We start from the raw sequence: 23514 nt of genomic DNA, 5'->3' as shown, positions 1-23514 counted from the left end.
AAAAAAAATCCAAAATCCATGTGGGCTGGATCAGATTCAGAGGATGCTGGGTGAGGAGCAGAGGATGCAGGGAGGAAGAACTTGCATTGGCGGGACACAGAATTTTCTTTTCCTTCTTTCTTTTTTTTTTGCTAAGAGTACTGTGGCCCTAGGGGCAAAAATCATCTAAAAGCACACAACTGGAGATAATCTCTCCCTTTCCTTTCTCTCACAGCTCCTGTCCTTGCTGGGGAGGCAGAATGAAGCGTATTGTCCGAAGCAGAAAAAGAATTCAGGGAGATATTCCTTTTGTTCCTTTCCCCTCTCTTTCTCTTAATTTTTTTTTTTTTTAATAACAGCTAAGTAATTTGCCAACCAGGTCCTAGCAAAGAGTAGAGAAAAAGGAGCATGTTAAAAATGACTTTGGCTGCTAATCAGCCCACTTACACAGAGCCGCCCAGATCCCGGACTCTGATTCCCATCGTGCCGGGCTTCATGAGGCCAGTGAGGACAGGGGTGTGCAAAGTGGTGCGACCACATGGATATGTCCCTCAGGCTCTTCCTTCTTAGCCACGGTGCTACATAATAAATAGATTCCCACTTTGGAATTATTACAACTGCTTTTTTCCATGCGGCATCCTAAGGGCACTTGCTGGCTCTTACCCATACAGTCAACACTATTGTTAGACAACAGTTAAAGGAAATGAAGGAAGTAGCTCCTGTTGTGTACATAAGGTGATGTAAAAAGGTCACGTGTGAACACTACTGTCGAGTGTGGGGAACACAGAAATTTCTACCCCGTTGTTGCTTGGCAAGTGTTGCCGATGGCTGGCCCCATATTTGGCTTATGGGTGTTTTAATCGGCTTTCCCGTTTTGTTGTTGATGAGGGACAATAGTTTGCAAATTCTCCAATCAAGTTTGGGCCTTAACACAACATCCTATGTGTCACCGCCATGTCAGTCCTTTTTCTAACTGCTGTCTACGCGGGGGACTTAGAAGAGTTTCGCTTTCTTCTTCATGTCGTTGCGTCTCCAAAGAGGTAACTTGTCAAATTCCTGTATGGACATTCCAAAGATTTCCCGAAACACTTCTGGGGCTAGGTGGCGCTGTAGTGGGAGAAAGAACAGTGGTCAGTTCTACTGGCCACATGGATGGCCTTGAGACTTGCTCTGGAGTCTACAAGTGATCATCTTGAAGAGCAGGGTAGAATGATGGCAGAGGAGTTTACCTTTGAGAATGGTTAGCAGGTGCTTGACCAACTGACTCCTTACCTGGTTGGCCCAGGCGAGGCACCTTCCCCAGCAGACAAAAGAGCTGCCAGAGGATTAATGATTATTGTAACACACTGCATGGTGATGGGACATAGAAAGGTTATTCATTATGCTGGAGGCAGTTCCATTTCAGGTCCTTGGGATGTTGAGGAGATGCAGGGAAAATGGGCCATAGCAGTCAGAAAGCCAGAGAGAGACTTCCAGAGTAGTGTCCCTCCTAAAAAGTTCCCTTAGGACAGTAGAGCCTTTATTCCCTGTGCCAGACTGACTTCACATACAAAGGTATAGCCTCATGTCAGGGGAAAGTAATGATTCTTTATAAGACTGGTAGCCTGAGTTTTTCTTAATTAAAATCACTCATATGGAAAAGTATGATCCGCCTTGCATGTCTTGGATATGTGCACCCAGATAACCCTTCGGCAAGCAATGTGGAAACAGCCAAGAGGGAAACTGGTCCAGGGCAAACCTCTTTACTGAGCACTTCCTTCCCTCTCTCGAAGATCTCATCCCAGGCTCTGGGATATCTGAAGACGCTGGGGATTCCATTCTACAATCCCAGCCATAATTACAGCAACATCAAGTTTCCACAGAAGACAGCTAAAATCATACTGTGTCTCTTGGCTCATCTTTTGGGCTTTACTACACATTTAGGCTGATCTCTTTAAGTGTATATTATTCAGGTTTCAATCCCAAGTTATCTTAGTTCTACCTGCCACATGAGGTTGATTCTTTTCTTTTTCTTTCTTTTGTTTTATTTTTTTGCCCTCATTGAAACACTTCTTAGGGGAAAGTTGGGGGAAATGCACAGGTATCTACAGTTGGGACTGGTTGGTTAATCAGTTTACCTCCAGCCTGGTTCTGTCCACGTCTCTTAGGATTTTGTTGCGCCCTCTGTTGGTCACCATCAGCATTTCATATGGAAATATCTGAGGAGCAAAGAGAAAACAGTTTTTTTTTTTTTAGAACACTGCTGTCCGTTTTATTAACAAGCTGAATCTACCTAAAATCTAGTACTCCCAAGATAGAGCATCTAAGACATTATAATTACGGTATCTGAGTGATGGATGATCCTTCCATATCCAGCGGACAGGGACCAGTTCTTTTTTTTTTTTTTAATTTTTATTTATTTATGATAGTCAGAGAGAGAGAGAGAGAGAGAGGCAGAGACACAGGCAGAGGGAGAAGCAGGCTCTATGGACTGGGAAGCCCGATGTGGGATTCGATCCCGGGTCTCCAGGATCGCGCCCTGGGCCAAAGGCAGGCGCCAAACCGCTGCGCCACCCAGGGATCCCCAGGGACCAGTTCTTATACATTTTCTCAACTCACCATGTCTCATGTAGCACTGTGCCTTTGGAGGGCTTTGTTGAGTGAAAGAATACAAACTTATTATGTCTTGGTGGTAAAGGTAAAAATTAGAAGAGAAATGATAGGAACATGGTTTATATGGCCAGGGTACCTCTACAGGGTTCAACAATCTTGTTCCATGACTGGTTCATGATTTCATGGAACCAGGCAGACCCAGAAACAGTGTTCTGTTGGAGGACATTGAAATAAGCCCCAGTTATGGTCACTAGGAAGCACAGCCTTGGACACCTCTGAAGTTTCAGGATGGTCTGGAGCTAGGGTAACCAACCATCCCAGCTTGCCCAGGACTGAGGAGGTTTCCAGAATGCTAGACTTTCAATGCTAACACTGGGCAAGTCCTGGGCAAATGGGACGTCTTGGGCACCCTATTTGGAGTGGTCTGCATCTGCCCCACTTAGCACTGGGTATGCCTTGAGGTGCTCATGGCAGGGACAAAGGGAGTACGAAGCTCGTAGGAGAGGCGTGCTGGTACCTCACTGTGAACACACAGCAGCATATCCCATGAGGGCTTAAGCCTCTTGACTCCGTGTGACAAAACCAGTGGGGTGTCCAGATACTTTGTGACATGGCTCGTGTAATGTCTCAGCCTGGAAGCTAATGGACCTTAACACTGAGCATGGTGAAAAGAGAGAAAACCAAATCTTTTCAGGGTTGTGCCTGCTTTGCTGTCCCCATGTGAGAGCAGAGATGGCTGCACTTGCCTTTGGTTCCAACATGTTGGGCATGGACACCCCTCGATCCATTCTTGCCCCAGACATGTGGCCATCTGGGAGAGTCTGCAAGAGAAAAGCTGGTTTAAGGAGGAGCACACAGTGGCATGGGGAGCTGAGGGGTAACTCTGTGACCTCCCCAAATTCCCTGCTTAGGCCTCAAATCCTCACTGTTTTGTCGATGTGTCATCTTAGTCACCATAAATTTTTCAAAATGAGAGCCTTGCTGCATAAAAGCAGGAACACTGGGAATACTGTTCTAAATTGTTTTATTTTACTCTTCGTTTTCTTGTATTTTTTTTCCTTTTCTCATTCTCCACCATAATTTTTACAAGGTTTAGGGTCTAGGAAAAAAGGAATGGTACCAAAGCAGCTCTTTCCTATTGACCTATTGTTGTTTCTTTTCATTTGGGACCATAGGAAAGAGGGGAGGACCAAAAGTACTGAGCAGTTATGACTCAAAGGAAAAGCTATATTTGAGGAGACCCTTGATGTTGGTCTACCTCTACCCCAGAGAGGACTCTCTGAGGCCAGAGCAAGAGTCCCCTGATGCCTAAGGGGGATGTCACATCCCTGAGGCCTGCAGGGCCAGCTTGATGTTGGCACCCAGCATGCCCGATCCTCATGGCTCCTCACACCTATGGACTAATGAACCAGAATGATCCACCCAAATAAGGATCTTCTCAAAAGAAACCCTTCCCTGTAGCAGCAACCCATGTCTGCATTGGACAATGGCTGTTTTGCTGGTGTGGCCAACTGGAGAGAGACAGTGTTCCATACCTGGTAGTCTAGAAAGGAAAGAAAAAGAAAATATCAGAAGGGAAAGATCATAGAAAGACATGGAAACATTAATATTAATATTGTTAATATTAATATACCATGTCCTATTGCGATTCTCCAGACACTCTCCAACGCACCATGTTCTTCTTTCTGCTGGAGTCTCTGTACACACTACCCACCTGGCTCCCTAAAGCCAGGAAATGCCTGCCCCACTTTAAGTGATCAGTTAAAACACCCTTTCCTCATGCAGCTTTCCCCCCACATCTTGAGGGTGTTTCTGCCTTCTTCTCACCCCAACCTATCCCAGTCTCAGTCAATCATGTGCATTTTTGACAGTAGGGCTGCGTCTAGCACACTGTAACTCCAGATACCTATCGAATTGAGTGCTCTGCACATGGCAGGAGCAATGAGTTCATTCTCATGCACCCTGCTTCTCATGGTCTCGTTTCAGGAGAGATGCTTTGCAATTTTAACACATGCTCCACTAGCTCACACAGGCTAGCTGCGATCCGGCTTTAGGCAGCACGAACCCAGGCAATGCACGTGTGGCAGGCAGCACAGCCCTGTCTCAAGCTGGGCCAGCAGTCAGCAGCTCGAGCGCACGGGCCTTACCTCGCACTCCCCCACTGACGTCCCCATAGCTGTTGTACTGAGCAAAGTCTGTGGAAACAGGCTGAAGCGAGAAAGAACACATCGTTAGACCATCTACTCCACAGCGATGGTTTTGGAGTCAGGTGAAAAGGAAGAAAGGGTTTACAAGATCCTCAGAATCCTTCCCAGCTGAATTCCTGGACCTTCCTTATTTGTCTTCTATCATGAAAATCTCATCTTTTGCAGCGTATCCACGGCCAGCAGGCCCTGGGTAATAAGCACGTTATCTTTTGCCGATAAATAAAAATACATTTCACCACACAGCTAGTAGCTGCATAATTACATTTGTTCTATGCTTTGCACAGTGGGCAACGGCAACAAACTTTCTCCTACCTTTTTACAGCAGAGATAAGGGCTCAGGTCATTACTTTTAGCTTGGTTGTGGAAATATTTGCCACATAATTAATTAATGTCATCTTCCCACAAGCTTATAGAGGCTACTCTTTCATCTAAAGTCAATTTCTCTTTCTCTCAGTAGAAATATTTTATTTTGCCTCTAAGTCAAAGTGACTTGCCAGGACTTCAGGGAGATTACAATTTTCATTATATTCTAACACTGAGATCATATTATCAAACATATTCAGATTTCCACCAGGACCAAAGGGGGAATTACCTCAGGAACAATTAATTGAGGAATCTTACCCGGTGAAGCCCATTTTTTCCATAGCCTGGGAGAGATGAGGTTTTGGATGATAAAACATGTGCAGCTGAATGAGAAAAAGTAAAAAAGGAAATCAGAAGTCCAACTCTTAATAGCTTCTCTTTTTTTCCAAGTAAACTCTACCTCCAACGTGGGGCTCAAACTCACAACTCCAAGATCAAGAGTCGCACATTCGACCAACTGAGCCAGCCAGGTGCCCCCAGAAGTCTAATTCTCTAATGAAACTGCCAATGTATCTTCTACCTTACAGAAGACACACAGAAAAATAGAAAAAATAACCCAATATGGGGCTCTGATGTTCACGAAAGGCCACCATATTTGGGTGATGCAGGGAATGGATGGAGAAGGAAGAGGTGCTTGGGACTGCTTTACCTCTAAATCCTCAATACAATCCTAATAACACTATTATTTCCACTTTACAGGAGAAGAAATAGGGGCTAACAGAAATTAAGTATCTTGCCCAAGGTCACTCACCTTATAAATTGCTAAGCAATGATCTGAACCCAGGGTTTTTTTGGATGCATAAGCTCATGCCCCAATTGGTATGGTAGCAATAACTGACCTGAAAGCCAACCATGTATGTTAGCATGTTCTCCTGGCCCACCACAGTTGAGTTCCTGAGAGGCGTGGGATAGGCTATCCCATTAGTCAACATCATGGCACTACATAAACTGTGGAGCATGGGCGGGGGGCAATCTGGGTTTGAATTCTGGCTCCATAACTTAACACTTCTGCATGGTATTTCACATTTGTAAGTCTTTGTTTCTTGACTCATGTAGATATAGTGCTATCTGTTCTTATAGAGCGGAACTACAGGATCAGAAGGGACACTAAAGATTAATAAACCACCAAACACATGATCCAATGAGGCATGTAGGCTCAGTATGTAGCAGGGCATTCCATTCAGCAAATGGACTCTGAGGTTTTATGCCTGGACTCCTGAATCTTAGTTTTGCTAGTTATTAATAATGTGACATTGGGTAAGTTCCTTAAACTTCCTATACCTGTCTCCTGATTTGCAAAATGGGAATAATAATATCACCTACTTCATTGGCATGTTGTAAAAATAAATGGACCAATGTTGAGCAAAAGTACTTGCATGTAGTAAACACTAAACACATTTTTAAAGAACTTTCCAGAGGGGAAAATTATGTACCAATTCAGAACATGGGAGAAGGAATCTTGTGGGTGAAGAGAGAATTGGCTTATGACAAATATGAGCTGGGCAAAATATACCTGATAGACTATTTCAGCCCAATATATAAATAACCTCCTTCAAAAAAGTGTCCAAAACAACACTGTTGGTCTTCAGCTCATTTATTGAAGATCTGAATGTAAAATCATAATGTTTTGAAAATGTTTTTCAGGTTCTCTACAAGCACTCTATTCTCTTTCTCCCTCTTTTTTAAAGAGTACAATAGTCAAAATGAAATGAACTATAAGGTTCTTGATTCATGTTGTCATATTGTGTTCTAGATTGAAAGGATGAATCAATTTAATCAATTGTTATGAAGCCTCTTTTGTGAAACGGAGTTCCCTGAGCCAAAAATCACAATTCCTTCCTAATGGAAATAAGGTAATAGGAGTTGGAAGTACATGGGTTTAGAAAGTATGAGACCCTTTCCAGGTAAGATACTACCAGTGGTGACTTCTGCATGTGCAGATATCTTCCCTTCCCAGCAGAGAATGTAAAAACCATAAAGACAGAAAATCCTGATCATGTACCTTCTTCCTTCCTTGCCTGATCTAGACCTCTCCTGATTGAGCTTCTTATGTTTAGTTTTAATTATACACACACACACACACACACACACGTGTTTATTCCACATATTAGAGCTAACCCATGTTTTCAAATTCTCCAAAAGCATTCTGTTCTCTATAAGGATTTCCTTTTGCTCATTCAAAGATGAATTTTTTAAAAAATCTACTCTATTTTCTTAACCTACTATTTATTGTGTATTTCTTTTCCTTTTTTTTTTTTAAGATTTTATTTATTTATTCATGAGAGACACAGAGAGAGGCAGAGAGAGAGGCAGAGACACAGGCAGAGGGAGAAGCAGGCTCCCTGCAGGGACCCCGAAGTGGGACTCGATCCTGGGCTCCAGGGACACAGGCCCTGGGCTGAAGGTGGCGCTAAACCGCTGAGCCACCCGGGCTGCCCCCACTAAGATGAATTGACCTTCAGGAAATCCTCCAAGGGATTTAGACATAAATCCCCCATTTCCAACATAAAGAAAGTATACATTTAAGGAAGAACTCTGGCATCCTTATAAGCTAAGGTGACATGCGGCGCATTTTGTACACTTCTGCTCATATAGAACACTCTGTAGTTTCCACCAGGAATGGCCCTGCCTCTTCTGGAACAATCCAGGCAGGCTCTCGGCTGGAAGAAAGCGCTGGGCCTGTTGTTTACCTGAGTTGATGGGAGAATCATAGCGACTGGCTGACAGGGATGACCTCTCTCGGCTCTCCTTCTCCATCTCCTCTTTCAATATTAACTGCCCCAGGCCTGAGTTGAGCTATCATAAAGAAAAGCAAGATGAAAGTGAAGTCCACATTTATTGTCATAGAATGACAGTTTCTGTTTTAGAAGGTCCTGCAAGAAGTTCCTGACTATGGAGTGGCCTGGATGCATACAGTGGCAGAGCCTGGGGTCCCTCAAGGGATAGGCCAGATTTTTGTTTGTTTGTTGGTTGGTTGGTTTGGTAGGCCAGATATTGGACCTTGAACCCCTCTTGGTCTTTTTCATGTCAAGACTCCATTTCCCTAGGCCACGGCCAGGCTCCATGTCAGGAGAATGTCCTCCCTCCTTTGCCCTCCCCAAGATGCCAGCAGGTAACCTTAGGAGGTATGTATGACTGTGTGCAGATTTTTGATGTGCAAAGGGGGGTTGGGGATAGCATCCTTTAAAAAGAAATTACATTGATTTAAAAACAAGAAAACAAGAGTAATACATGCTCATTTGCACAGATTTTAGAAAATCTAGAAGAAGAGTAACCCATAAGAGATAACCACCATTTACATTTTTATAGCCATCCAGCATTTTTCTCTGTACATATCATACAAAACTGGGATCACGCTGTAAATGCAACCTTGTATCCTTTTCTTCCATATAACAAGTATCACGTATATTTCCCTTATGATTGAGTATCTTTGGAATATGACAAAGATGTCATTTGGAAAATGTCACTTGAAGGGATTCATCATCCCTTATTTGTGGGAGAATGCATAATATCCTGGCTCCCTCTACCCCAGGCTATAATGGATTATCCTTCTTCTGGTCTTCCAGGACATTGTGGGAAGGGTATAATGAGGACGTCTTGGTGGCAGTCCGTTTTATCCCTTCTTTCCTGGCCCAGATGTACATACAAGGTCCAAGTCCTAAGGGAGAAATACTCAATCCCAAGGGAGTCCCCTTAGCAGAGCGTGCATGAGGGAAGGCAGGTGTTGCACCATGTGGGTGTACAGCTTGGCCCTACTTGGCCCTTTCGACATGTGCACTGCACACACATACACCATGTGGTCTGGCTCTCCTTACAGAAGCTCGAACATTCCATGTCTCTGACCTCCAGCTTCCAGGCCATCTCTTCCAGAACCCACTAAGTGCCCTGCCTCATGGTCACTAGAGGCCTGTCTTCCCTTGCCTACTAGATTTCCAGCCCTTTGAAGGTTGGGACAGCCTCTCATTCACTTGGTGGCTCACCCCATGGTACCCGTTCAAAAAGCCAGATCTATGGAACTGAATTGAAGACCACAGCAAAGTAGTTTAAGGACAAACCTTCATTAATTGCTCTTCTTGCAGCTGCCGGCGCCTCAGAAGCTCCTCCTCATCTTCCTCTCTGCCACTAGATCTGCGTCTCATGTCGGCTCCTAATTCCACAGCAAAGACAACTTCTCACATTAGCCCCATGGCAAGGGGATCCTAAGGGACTAATCCACCTGTGCTCAACTTGTCCGGCAGGCAAAATCAGCGGTTTGTGAACAACACACCGAGAAGAGCCTACCACCAACTCTGCACAACTGGCAGGTGTCGTGTGATGGGCCAGTTCAACGTGAAAGCTAGTAAGTCATGAATTTTGGCCTCCTAACAACTGACCTGCTCAATTAGGACTCAGTGGGTGTGCCATTATGATTGGGGCTAAGTCATCACACGGGGAGGAATCCAAATCCACGTACATACCATCAAATAGGTAAGGCAATCACTCTCTTGTGACAAGTTTGAAATCTTCTAGTTTTCTGTTTTTCTGAATAGACTTGTCATCATATGATCACCCTATCTTCTGCCCTTAATAAATTCATTAACAAGCCTGCTTTTACTTTTCCTTTAAGGGGTGAGTCTCGAACGTTTCTTTCCCTTCGTCCTTTGGAAAAATGGTCACAAAAGAGTTTTATACTAATGGGTCAATAAATAGTGTCAATACAGCTAAAAAGTTAGCTAAAGTCCCATCTAGAAGATCATTTACAACTTTTAAGATTCTTGGAAAAGGGGAGTCAGGGAGTAAAAGGGAGGAGTCTGTCTGAACGGTTGTAAAATTAAGATAATTATTGTTTTTCCTAAATTGCTTGGATTAATCTGGCTGTGGGAGGAAACAGGAAAGCTTGCTAATCTAATCAAAATAAACTTTAACTAATCGTCTCGGTTTTTATCATTTTGACTAATGGGCCAGAATTGTTTTCATTTTGGAATCCCGAAAGCTTTAAACCACTTAGTGATGATGATTTTAACAACAAAATGTTAACTCTCCCTTTCCTCTAAATTTAGCTGCTTATGTCCCCACTAAACAGCATCACTGAATGAGGAAGGAACCTCAAAGGCCCAGTGTCCTGCCTGTGGGGCACAGTCTGGGAGAGGAGAGCTGATGATGGAATCTTAGGTCCTAAAATCATAAATGCCAATGTGAATGCTCTCTCTTCCATCTCTACTAATAACAATTAAAAAGACACAAGTTTGCAAGAATCAGATAAGTCTTAAATCATCATACTATAGAGAATACTTGTGAATCATAAACCCATGGAGGTAGATTTTCCTTCAAGTATTTCTATAAGTACAGATTGCTTTAAAATCCATTAAGATTGTCTGTAATAAAAATTATTCCAGAAAATAACTTGATGAGGAAAAGCACGATGAAGAAAATTTGGAAATTTGGAAAATTGAAGGGTTTCAATTTCAAATAGGTTGTCAAGTAGGTTGTCAATAGAAATGTGAGGAGATAGTTCTATCTGTGTAAAGCTGACTCACTACATTTTCAGTATTAGCTCCTAAATTTGCTAATACCCCATTTTAGGCCAAGTGATTTCACAACTGACAAAACAGTAAAAACACAGACAAAGTTCTGAGGCATAGATTCGTGGCTCAAAGCAAAGAATGAAACAGCTCAAATGTGACATTTTAGTACAGAATGCATGGAAATGATAGATGGAAAAATCACATAACTTCACACGAGGAGTATTTCAGGGCACCCCTGACTCTGTGACAGCCCTTCTTAGTGAAGGAGACCATGATGTCACAAGAAAGGTGCAGGGCTTCGGTGTTAGGACTGGTTGTTAAGAGAATTGTAATTACAAACCAGAAATAGTCTAAAACAAACTCAACTGAAAGAAATCATGCCTCTGTAGACACTCAGTAAGTCCACCCACCGGACTCTAATTATACAGAACAATGTTCTTGGCAGGAGGCTTTGGTTCAACTGTTTCGAGAGTTACTGATTTTGCAGTAATAACTCTGAAAGTCCATGCAAATCATCCGTTTTAGACCAGTTCTGTCTGCCTCTCAGTGGGTGAGTTAGTGCAAGGCTCTGGTGATTGGGTTTTTGTAATTTTGAAGCACTTTGCACACACACAAATATGACCTTAGCGCTCTTCTCTACCTCTCACCATACTTTTCTTAAAAGTCTTTATGATGGGACACAGTCTCCTGCATACTTCGAAGCATTTCATTTTGTCATCTCCTACCAATTTGTCCATGTGGCTTAGCTGTTGCAGTTGCATACCTACGGCAGCCAGTGAGGGGGGACCAGGCCAGTGGTCCGTCTCAATCTTTGGTATCTCGCTGGGGTCTGGAGCTTGGGCTGCTGGGAACTTGGAAAACTTGATGATATCTTCTGAAGACTTGCTCTGGGCTGCCAAGGCAGCTGCATCTAGGCGGGAATCGGGGGGAGCTTAGCTACGGGTCTGCAAGGCCACGGTGCTACAACCCACTTAAACAGTTATCTTGTTTTCTGGCAAAAGTTTCAACTCCAGAAGGCTGTCTATGACCGTTATCAACTGCCCAGCCACTCAGTGGTGCCTAGCAACAACTCATTTTCCTTAAGTTCTGTTGGAAGCAAAACTTTATCCTACATCTGAAATACCGTGTTCCATTGGGCGGTCCAGTGCTAGCTGTAGCTATACGTGGCTACTTAAATTTCAATTAATAAAATTAAGTGAAGCCAACAAAGGAGTAAAATTAAAATGCAGTTCCTTGGCTGCACTAGCTGCATTTTAAGTGCTCACTAGCCACATGTGGTTAGTGGCTACCATATTGGAAGCACAATTGTATAACATTGCCATTCTGTCACCACAGAAAGTTCCATCAGACAGAACTCCTTGAGAACAATTAGAAATTTGAATTAGCAACTTGAAATTAAGGAACTGAGTTAAAAAAACGACACTGTCATTTGATTGTAGTTGTTAATCATAAGAGTCTGTATTTGTGTCTGTTCATTTTAGCCATCATCTGTCCAGTTCATTCTAATCCTTACATATTATATGCGTGTCTTGAGTCCTAGGAGAAATGGCAATGGGAAACTCTACTCTCAGCTTGTAGGAATTTTGTATTGTGCCTTATGTATGCTGATTTATGTATGTATGCAAAACACTACTTGTTTTCCTCAAGGGTCTGCACATATAAGTGAGTCATCTGACTTTAAAACAACAAAAGCCAGACTAGTAAGGGCTTGGTTCACAGGGTTCTTTCTTAACGGCTCTGCTTAGAGGAGGAGTTGCTGGCTTAGAGTTCCAAATCTAATCACAGAGCTGGAACAAAATGAACCAGGTTTAATGGTCAGACCCTGATTCTGGCTAATTTGGCAGACTGGCCTGGGATGTTACTACACATTTTAAAATACAGTTAGAATACTTTAAATAAAACGTCTCACCCCTGCCGCCCACCCTCCTGGGCTCACATATTTTAAAATCTGGAAATAATTTTTTGAATCCTCAGCTCGAGTTCCCCATTCTTAAAGTAACCTTCTGGGTCTCGTTTTCCTGAAACGACTTGACCAAGATCATCTTATATACTCCTAAGGGGTGAAGTCTTGGCCAAGCATAGAGTAGTGTTTCTACTCTTTAACCTCATGAGAAAAAAATAAAAAAAATCAGCTTGGAAAACACTACAAATCACACTGTCTTCTTAAAGGAGGACAACACGTGTTAGTTAGCATATTGCATATTATAGACTGAGACGTTCTGCATTACAAAAAAAAAAAAGTGTGACTTTATTTAAATCTAGTATTTTCCAAACACATTGGGGCAAAGACACCAGGTTTTGTTGTGCCATCTAGTTCTGTCACATGGAACTGCTCTTTGGCACCATGTCCTTTGGGGAAGTGCCACTCTGTGCTACTCTTAATGATAACAAAGAACGAGTTAAGTCAGAGTAGTTTCATGAAAAAAAGCCAATCTCTTTCAAATAAATAGCTAACAGTATCCAATCTCTTTAAATCCTAATTATTTGATTCTTTTTGTTTAGAGAGGCAGGGCCTTAGAAATTTTAGTAATAAAAAGAGTTTCTACATTGATAAATCAAACTCTTGGAGTCTCATTTGTAAATTTAGAAAAAAAAGCATGACTTCAAACAGTACTTACGCATTAGAATTGGTGAAGTCAGTAAACATTCACATGTTAATGAGTGGGTGAGAAGACATTAAACCATAAAAAAAACAAACAAAAACAATGTTAACAAACTTAAAAAAGCAAGCACATGGTGTAAAATCTTAAAAAAAAAAAAAAGGATGAGAAAAAAAAAATCACAGTTCTAAAACCATTACAATATGTACATTGTCTTTTTTTTCCCCCTAGAACGTTGGCCTAAATTCTTTTTCCTTGTGCATTTTCAACTTTCTTTCCATGTCATCTTAATCCTTAAGGACTCATTAATGTCCTTAATGAGGACTACTAGATTTTAAAGGCAGCCTTCAAATTTCCACACACATTTTGTGTATCATTTTCTGAAATCACCTGAAGACCAGTCTTGGCTCTTTCTCTGTTCACAAAGATTTATGGTACCTAATTTACAGAGACCTAATAATGGTGGAGGGAAACATGATTCACCTACGGTAATGTGATTCCCTGGGTTTAAAAATTCTGTATTTCCAGGAAAGGAAAACACAATTATAAATTCAACTTAGGGATATTAGTTTGCAGGAATTTCAGAGACTAGCTGGCCTAACTCACTGGTTGTTGTCTATGAGAAAACGGAGGGACAGAGAAATTGTGTTCATGATATCATAGAACAACTGAGGGCAAGGGCTGGGAACCACAGCTAGGACCTTGCTCTCAGAGTGTGTCCTGTCCATTCCGCTGCAAGGCACAGACAACTGCATCCCCTTAAGAACTGGAGAATTGGACAGTCAAGTTGATGTAGGCTTGGTCCAGTTAAATTTTCTAGGTAGCTGGCCTTCACTGTTTTAACTAAACTAATTAGAAGTTCATCCAAATAATTATAGAGGCTGGTTAAATTATTTGATGGCAAAAAAAAAAAAAAAAAGATGTGAATTATTGTGCATTCTCTGGGAATGCAGTGCTACATGGTCTGATGGGCTCAAATATTGGCTATGAGCTTCCTCACTAAGCTAAGCGTTCTCTTTCTAGGAAAACCAATCTCACAATATTTGCATCTTAGGGAACCATAAAGGCATAATATGCTGGGCGTCCCAGTTTGATTCTCAAAAGCAGCAGCAGGGAAGCCTTTCAGAGGACAGCAAAGAGTTCAACTGGACGGCGCCGCTAACTTAAAAGCTACGCAGAGGAAAGCGGGTTTTACCATGCTGTTTGTAGATGGGTGGTTTTCGGTAAATGTTGATCCCTTGATCTGTGGAAATGAAAAGCAAAGGTGTGTGATTATGGGAACCGGTTCAGCAGTGGGAAAAACAGATCAACCGAGAGGCAAACCAAACTGAAGACTCTTGAACAAAAACATCCCAGAAGGTTAACTTTTGTATTACAAAGATTGAAGTTACTGGAAGAAGTTCCAGGAATGAGTGAATTACCACAGACAAGTGATATGGAATCCTTTGTAATACATCTTAGGATATATAGAGATGTAGCTAATTCATGAGCCATTTATTGCAAATACACACTTCACTAAAGGTGGGGTTAAAACAGGAAGAAATGCAAGCAGTGGAGGGACTCCAGTGGTGAGGAAGACATAACCAGTTTGGGGAAGATCCCCAAATTGCTACTGTCTAGAAATTGAGCTCCCAGTAGATACCAGGGACTCAATTTACTTTTCAACTAATGAGTGGAACAGTGGAAAGCAATGTAATATAATTAAGAATAGTTTTTTAAAACACAGAAACAGTTTTTTTTATGTGCAAGGCTAGTCTGTTGTGCTGATAGAATGTTTGAGAGACTCTTAACTTGTATAGGTCAAATTTAAGAAAAGAAAGGAAAAGAGATGCCAAATACTATTCATTTACTTATGCAGGACCCCATTTGATAATGCTATAGTTTTGCTTTGACTGCAAATACTCAGGAAATTTCAAAAGGTTTGTTTCCCCAGGATTTTGGGCACTGTATCTTGGTGGGGGCATTCTTCATGCAAAAAGTTGCAAATGTACAATACTGATTTTCAAGGTTCAGTGAAGCTCTATATTAAAAGGCAGTTCTATCTTAGTGGTAGGACTCTCACTGAACTTTCCCCTGTTTTATTAGGTAAGTTTGGAATGCAAAAGAAAAAATACTATTACAGATTCCAAATATGTGTCCTAATATTAACATAATGGGTAATTTATTAAACCACTTTCAGTAGCTTAAAAGAAACAAAAAATGTACTTCTGATGGAAAAAAAAAATATCGTGACCTCCGATGGCCAATCTTGCCCTTGAAAATTGAGTTGACCCTAAGTGTTGATATTGATGGGTTCTGAGTTTTCCAGTAGTTGATGGGAATTTACTATTTGTACCATGACAGCAAATGCTTATGACTTCAGCAAAGCTTACAGCACCAAGCCTAAATTGCAAGATATCTTTGTGGGCTAAGAAGGTAGTCAGTTGGTTATACATTGCAGAAAGACCAACCAATTGATCCAATTTTACACTTCTCTCAAAGGTCCATAGAAAGAATCTCCATATTGGAGACCAACAGGAAAAAATAAAAGTACTCTTGAGTGACGCTGTGGTTTAATCTTTAGGATGAGAAGATAATTAGATTGCCATTGTGATAATCAATGACACGAAACCACAGAGTGCTATCTTAGAAGGCATTAATATACAGGTAAAAATGAAATCTTAGTCAAAACAAAGCAACTCAACCCTCCTTCCTTCACTCTCTATTTCCCATCTCCCTTCAAAAAATTTTGAGAAAACTCAAGCCTTCCATACAATCCTTGGCATTTCACATCCAAAACCTCTGAATGGCCCTCTGGGTCAGATCCTGCAATTTAGGGTTTGTCGACTGTGTGCACCCCGATGAAGAGAGCGTGAGGAATGAGACGAGACAGGTCACAGGGCTACAATCTACACCGTGACAGGACACCCAGACAAAGACTGTGTCAGCTCCTACCTGGAACATGGAAATGTTTAGGGGCCTGAGCATAAGTTGGAGTGAGAGGACGACTGTCTGGCCGGTAAGGGAGAGGGGAGTTCCGGCCGCTGGACGGCTCATTGCCTCCAATGAGAAGAATGGAGAAAACAAAATAAGAGAAGGGACAGCAATAAAGAAAACAGAGCAAGCATAATAAAAATTCAAAACAAATCGGAAGGAGGTACATCCAAAAGGAGAAACAAAAGAAACAAACTCAATTTATCAACTTGGCTCACAAGGTGATAGAGGGTTTAGTTTTCCACAAGAGAGACTTGAGTTCGCATGGAACTGGGTTAAAAGCAGCTAGCAGTAGGATGCGTCATTCCAATGGCATGCGGTTGACGGCCGTGAGCTAGCAGCAAACTGATTAGATGGAAAGTACATTAAGAGTCATGGAAGGTCACTTGCTAATGATTCAGGTTCAGTTGTCAGACGATTAAATCCCAAGCATGTGAAGGGGCGGGAAATGCAAGCCCAAATACAGTCACTTCCAGGCACGATGGCAGAGGCTGATGACTGCAGTAGTTTTCTCTGAATGGAAGGCTACGTCTGGGAACCTGCATGGTCACCCAGTCCCTCCCCTCAGCAATGCAAAATGCCTGCACTTGCAGCAAATGTTTCTGCTTCCTCACCATGAAATACCATATACACTTTCTCCCAGGGACTTTGAGACCACTTATACCTCTCTCCACCTGTCTCTTCCAAGAGGCTCCATCCAGTCCCACAATTCACCATTAGGTGAATTGAGGCTCCACTGAGGCTCCACCCAGTCCCAAAATTCCATCTGTGAAACAGGTATGGACACCTACCATGGCTGGGCACTGAGCTATAACCAAGGACATGGAGATGAATAAGATGTTACACCTGCCTATGAGGGGGTCAGGTCTCAGAAGCTAAGGAGACAGGCTATGACGTGGACATGCTTACTCAGGTGACGGTGCCATCAATTCTTCTAGAAAGCTAAGATGTTAGACTGAGCAGGGCATTGAGGAGTAAGCACACCAGGTGGGTGGTGGGCTGAGCGGTGAGCAGGCCCAGATTCTAGATGGCTTGAACTCATCTTGAGGAAGGCAGGCCCATGGTGTGTGGGAACAACAGGACTGGCCACTGGGACTGTACAGCAGGGTGTGCTTAGAGGAGAGAATAGGTAAAGGACTAGAAAAGATTGCTGGCACTTGGCTGTAAAGCCTGGAGTGCCACCAAGGCCACTGTCACTCCCTTCTGATCAGGATGAACTGAGGTCTGTGCTGAACTGGTTGGAGATTAATTGTTATCCTAAACTGTCCTCCTACCTCATGTCTAAGAAAACATCTGCCCCAAGAATACACCAGAAGATGTAGGGGACTATTAAAAGCTAATAAACTATCATGTGATTACTTTTGTTCCTGAGTTATAAGACTTCTTTATACATTCTGGATACAAATCCCTTATCAGATAGATATCTGACTTGCAAATATTTCCTCCCATTCTGCAGGTTGTCTTTCACTATCTTGATAGTGCCCATTGAAGCACAAAAGTTGTAAGTTTTGATAAAGTGTAATTTATCATCAATTAATGGTGACATTATGAAATAAATCATAGATCTATAGAAAACAGAGCATGAGCTCATTTCTTCAAGTAAGCCAAGCTTTTCTGAGTCTGTCCACAAAGTATAAAAGATGCCAATTGCTGGAGTTTTAAAATAACATGCTTACTAGAGTTTTAACTTCTCAATACGGTATTTTTAGGTAACCAGAGCACACATTTGTACTGAATGGGCAGCAAGATCTTCCAAATGAGATTTGAATTTGTTGCTGGCTTCAGTTTAGATTCCAGATTTCTGGTTATCATGTTCTGAAGCTTTTCTTTCTTTCTTTTTTTTTTCTTTTTTCCCTTAAGAGTCAGTTTTACAGTTAGTTCCCCATACATTGTAACGTGGACTTTAATATTTAGATCAGATATTAGCTTTGAAAAAGTATGATGTTTCACCCCCAACTGCTGATCTATTAAAAGGTTAATTAAAAAAAAAAGTTATTTCATGTGTTATCACTATTCCAAAAGATAACCAGTTCATGTCTGAAAAAAAATGAAAAGACACAGGTAGAGGTGAACAGAAGGAAGAATGTGGTTTGCATTTAGAAGGAAATCCTGTCTTAAAGCTGAGGCTGAATTAGAACTGGGTCTCATTCATCTTTCTACGCTCAGCATAGTGCCTGGCCAAGACTAGGTGCCTTCTAAATGTCTGCAAATGAATGACTGAAATAGCTCACAAATGAATTCTTGAGCTATTAATGGCTGCATTTAGTAAGCACCACTGCAGGATTAACAACCATCATCTTGCTCTTGAATAAAGGCAGTCAGATGCCAGTATTGTGCAGCAGGGTCACAGCGGCACCCCTTTTTTATAACTTTCCCACTAGATCCTCGATGGCCCCAATTTAACTATTTCACTTCAGAGGAAGTGAACAGCAGAATTTATTCACAAGAGTAATCCATAATTGAAAAACACAATACTTCTTGTGAGCTATTCTCAAAAGAAGATCTAGAAAGACAACTTTCTCACCTTATTTGGGGTTGTCTTTTGAAGACTTGCTACATATCTTGAGCACTGGCTGCTACTGCTTCTGAACCATGCTGCTCCCTGCCCTTCAACTCTACCCTCCTTGTATTTGCAGAAGAACATTAGACATCTCAGGGGAATGTTCACACAGGTTTTGGTGATAATGCCCAATCGGATGAAACTCCATTACATTTGTTTTGAAGATTATTAGCCAGTGGCATGCACACACAAAAATATCTGCATAGATGGGATGCAAAGGTTTAAGGATGTTAGAATTAGCATTTGCCCAAGTATTAAGAATCTATCATGGAGATGCTCTGCTGGCAAATGGCAGTAGGAGCCCACCGCTGCTCAGATATGGTTGACAATTCCCAAAGGCTGGGGAGTGACTGTGAATTCCTGATGGGTGAATTCTGGCTGAATGCTGTTTCTTGTTGGGTCTAGTTCTATATTAGGCTGCCTATTTCAGCAACCATTGACCTTTCTAGTTGTTTAAAAAAAAAAAACAAACAACCTCACTGCTATGTTCAAGTCCTTATAAATAGATTTAATGCTAGAATCCATTAAAATCTCCCACAAAACATGTTAAAGCACTAGGTAAAGAGAGACTAAGCAATGTACCCATCTAAGGGATTCTGTGCAATATGATTTCCACATGTCACAATGGTTCACTGGGAACGATGTCTCAGAATATTGTTGCTAGGTACCAAACTCTTAGCCCTCAAAATACCAAAGGCATTAAACATTTTTTGGCTTTTTTTTTTTTTTTTTTCTAATGTAGGGCTTGAAACTTACAACCCTGAGATCAAGACCTGAGTTGAAATCAAGAGTCGGACGCCCTCAACTGAGCCATTCGGAGCACCCCCATTTTTTGGCATTTTAAAAGAAAAAGCAAAATTCTTAAGATGAGTCCTCTTTCCTTTTTCTGACTTAAACATCCAATCTTGAAGTGATAAAACTTTAAATGTATTCTAGAAGGAAACAACTGATGAGGGCCCTAAGAGCTTATTTTTACGTTTGGTGTATTACTTAGGCAAAGTAATATATATGGTGTCAGATGAAAGATCATATACAGAAGATATTACCATCATCATCATCATCAGTTTGAAACATACACTGTTTAAAGATAATATAATAGCATATATGTTATAGAATGTTATATCTATCACATTCACAGCCATTTTGTTTCTTAAATAAGTCCTTCCTTGTATTGATTGTCTCTCAGATGTTAGTGATCTTAACTACTGTGATGAGAAGCTACTACGTATATATATTTCTCAGCCTTCATTTTTAGCTCCTTCCATATTGACCTGATAAACCAGTTTTTCAGTCCTTGGGAGAGCAATCACTTGCAGGATTCTCACTGTACTTAAATTCAAATCCTTTGACCTCATTTTCAATCTTCTCTGGTATCCTGAGAGCCCACATGACAAATCCTAAGACAAGTAAATCAAAATGACTGTGCATGAGCCTGCTGGGGCAACCTGTTGGAATACTGCTTGGTTTTCTGGACTTTAGTGCTTATATTCCAAAATATAAGCAAATGTTTTGAGAGGACCTTCCAGTTGGCAGCATCTAGAATTTCATGACAGAGTTTCAGGATTGCTGGTTCTTGTCTAAAGTTTTCATAAGCATTATGTTTTTCTTCAAGCAAGTGTCAAATATTTGCATCAGAGCAAATCATTTCTACAGCAGAACAGCAGAGTCCTTTCAAAGAGACTTAATATATGTAGCCCTCCTGTTACAAATCTGACTTATATACATTTCGTGGACACAGAACATAATGTCTAACAGTATTTCAAAAGGGAGGGAGGAGAAACTCATGTGCAAACATGGTACAGACATAGCCCAAAACAGAGTGTAAAGCTTTCCAAATTTAAGCATGCACTTGTCCACGTGGCTCAACAATGACATACCAACCCAGAGTGAGGCTGAAGGGGAGGTTAGGGAATAGAAATAGAGACAGAGTGGACATTACAGAACATGGATGGAGAAGCCAGTGGAATAGAGAAGCAGCCTGTGACAGGCAGCTTAGCTTTACACGTATGCAGCATCCTTAGCTCCATGAACACCAGGGGCCTGGGCCCATGCATCAGAAAAGGACCAGGGAGTGGATTCAGGACATGGGGCTGGGGGTAGGTGGTCTGCACTTCTGGTGGCCAGAGTGGCAAGGGGGCCCCCTGCTTCTAGCTACACATTTCTGAGATGGACATCCTGCCCTGGCATCCTCAGGCTGCCCGGCTTACGTTTGTTTTAAAAATAACTGCCTTGAGATCGTAAGGACAAGCTCTAAGATAAAAAAAGTGAATGTAGGACCATGGTGGACTTTGCTCCATTTTAAAGATACCTTAGATGTGTTTCTCCAGTGGCCATAGGTGCTCTCCATGTCAAAATTTCCAAGTGCAGAAGTGTTCCATGTAAATGGATACATGTTTTTTTTTTTGGATAACTAAGAAGTAATTCCTTAAAGAATCGGGTTTTAGTTATTCAACTATATTAGGCTTTTAAAGCAATATCTTTAATGTACAAATTCCCCATGATTTATTTTGTAATTTAGCAAAAAGCACATCTGATTTTAAAACTATGCATCTACGGTTATATATATTACATTTTGTATCTGATGTTTGGAAACTATTTTATAGGAATGAACTATAGACAGATGGGAGAGAGACCATGAGAGACCATGTTTTTTAAGTGTGTGCTCAGGGTCAAGCTAATCCCTCTTGGCCTGATGCTCTCTATGATTTAAAACTACAATATTTGTGTCAAAAAGCTCACATTCAGTCTGAAGACAAAAAAGGATGTACCTTTGACCCTTGAATGACACGTGTTTGAAATGGCATGGGTCCACTTATACATGGGTATTTTTTGGTAAATGGTATAGTACTGTAAATGTATTTCCTCTTGATTTTAATAACATTTTCTTTTCTCTAGCTTACTTTATTGTAAGAATATAGTCTGTAATACACACAACAAACGAAATATGTGTTAATTGACTGTTTGTGTTATCAGTAAGGGTTCCAGTCAATAGTAGGCTATTAGCAGTTAAGTTTTTAGAGTCAAAATTTATACAAAGATTTTTCCACCGCACAGGGGGTCGGTGCCCCTAATCCCCACCATGTTCAAGGGTCAACCGTATACCTACATTTTTCATAAGGCCCCATTTGGGCACACAAAGGTATTGTAATTTTTATGATTATTTGGTATTCCTATCAAAAAGTAAAAATTCAAATGATGTCTTAGTCTCAACAAGAATGCAATTTCCTGGTTAAATAGAGATGAAAAAGGAGTTTTGCTCTCAAAAGTATACTTCATGTATATGTATACTGAAACATACAGGGGGGATTGGGGGCCTGGGGTCTGGTCCTGGTGCAGCCCCCTCCCTAGGTGTGAGCCCTCGGCTGGGGGTGGGAAGGGGGTCTTAACCAGAGAATGAGATGGAATGATATAATCAAAAGTGCCTTGGGATGCCTGGGTGGCTCAGTGGTTGAGCATCTGTCTTGGGCTCAGGTCGCGATCCCAGGGTCCTGAGATTGAGTCCCATATCAGGCTCCCTGTAAGGAGCCTGCTTCTCCCTCTGCCTATGTCTCTGTCTCTCTCTCTCTCCATGTCTCTCATGAATAAATAAATAAAATCTTAAAAAAAAAAAAAGTGCCTTAAGGGCACCATGCCCAGGGAGAAGTTGTCATGGAGAAGGTGAATTGGAAGTGTTTACTACACACCAGGGGCACTTGACTTCATGTACCCCCGGTGACCTAGGAGAGGTTTTGTAGATGAGGGAGGCAAGTGACACTTGATAGGTTAAGTCAACCAACCATCCAAGGTCCCACTGCTAGCACAGGACAAAGATAGTATTTAAACTTAGGACTTCAGTATCCATTTGGGTACTCTAGCTCTCCATAATGCTGCTCACAAACACAAGGTTTTGTGAGTCTTGATATTTCATGATGTGTTTCTTGTACAACTTTTGTATAACTTTACAGGACATGTGACATTTTTCTTCCTACAAAAAGCATCTCTTAGGAAAGATGAAACATGTAATAACCAAACAAGGCATTTAAATTTACATAAAAATTTACATTTTTAAATTAAAACCCTATTTTCTCTTTCATATTAGAAGCAAACAAATCATAGTTTGGCCATGGGCTTCTATATTAAAGTCTCTTTAAAATACATCTCTGAAGTTTTTAAATTATTTCTTACAGTTTTATAAACATTCCCTAAGCCCCCCCCATACTAATTAGTAATAATAATTTTAAGTAATCTGTCAAGGATTTTAGAAAGTGCTGCTCCAACTGAAAAAGACTGATCTTAATGACAATGTGTCTTCCATAAGCATGTCAGCAACATTATTTTTACAGCATAGAAAATGCTAAAGTAGCACACATAAAAATAACGGCAGCTGGTTAAGTGCAGTACATCTATATTTTTGGACTCAGTTGCTCAAAAATCCATGTGAACAATAAGAACATAACTTGGGTAGACTGCAATTGAAAGCTTAGTCAACTAGAACAACATTTTGGCTACTCAGTAGCAATGCTCATGATCCATGATCCAAGCACTTGGAACACAGGCTTAGAATCTGTTATGTCTGTCTCAAGTCCTGTAACAACATCTGTGATTGCTTGCCACTCCCTCCTTCAGCTACTGTCATTGGTTAATTTGGTTCAAATCAAGACTGGAAAAAGTTAGCAGCATGCTTCTGGGAGCTCATACATATTTTAAATTATGTCCCCTTTGAAACCATTTCAGGGCTCTTGGATCCCCCAACACAT

General features: G+C 41.3%; 1 protein-coding gene across 11 annotated transcripts in view; it reads right to left on the bottom strand.

Moving 5' to 3' along the window:
• Nucleotides 1-213: 213 nt before the first annotated feature.
• ABLIM1 (actin binding LIM protein 1) overlaps nucleotides 214-23514 on the bottom strand; it is a 283821-nt gene continuing 260520 nt past the window's right edge. For 5 of the 11 annotated variants that reach the window (XM_077877526.1, XM_077877525.1, XM_077877521.1 and 2 more), the window contains 7 exons: nucleotides 16180-16284; nucleotides 14441-14488; nucleotides 11409-11555; nucleotides 9197-9288; nucleotides 7832-7937; nucleotides 5400-5464; nucleotides 3340-4779 (listed from right to left, as the gene is read on the bottom strand). In XM_077877526.1, the coding sequence (XP_077733652.1) occupies nucleotides 4675-4779; nucleotides 5400-5464; nucleotides 7832-7937; nucleotides 9197-9288; nucleotides 11409-11555; nucleotides 14441-14488; nucleotides 16180-16284 (668 nt within the window). In that variant the 3' untranslated portion in view covers nucleotides 3340-4674. Of the gene's footprint in view, nucleotides 1087-2096; nucleotides 2178-3317; nucleotides 4780-5399; nucleotides 5465-7831; nucleotides 7938-9196; nucleotides 9289-11408; nucleotides 11556-14440; nucleotides 14489-16179; nucleotides 16285-23514 lie in introns of those variants that run through there. The other 6 variants (XM_077877532.1, XM_077877523.1, XM_077877529.1 and 3 more) reach the window with 6 other exon arrangements.

The sequence above is a fragment of the Canis aureus genome, chromosome 29 (assembly GCF_053574225.1).
Source record: "Canis aureus isolate CA01 chromosome 29, VMU_Caureus_v.1.0, whole genome shotgun sequence".
Classification (NCBI taxonomy): Eukaryota; Metazoa; Chordata; class Mammalia; order Carnivora; family Canidae; genus Canis; species Canis aureus.
This window is presented reverse-complemented; position numbering and strand designations above follow the sequence as displayed.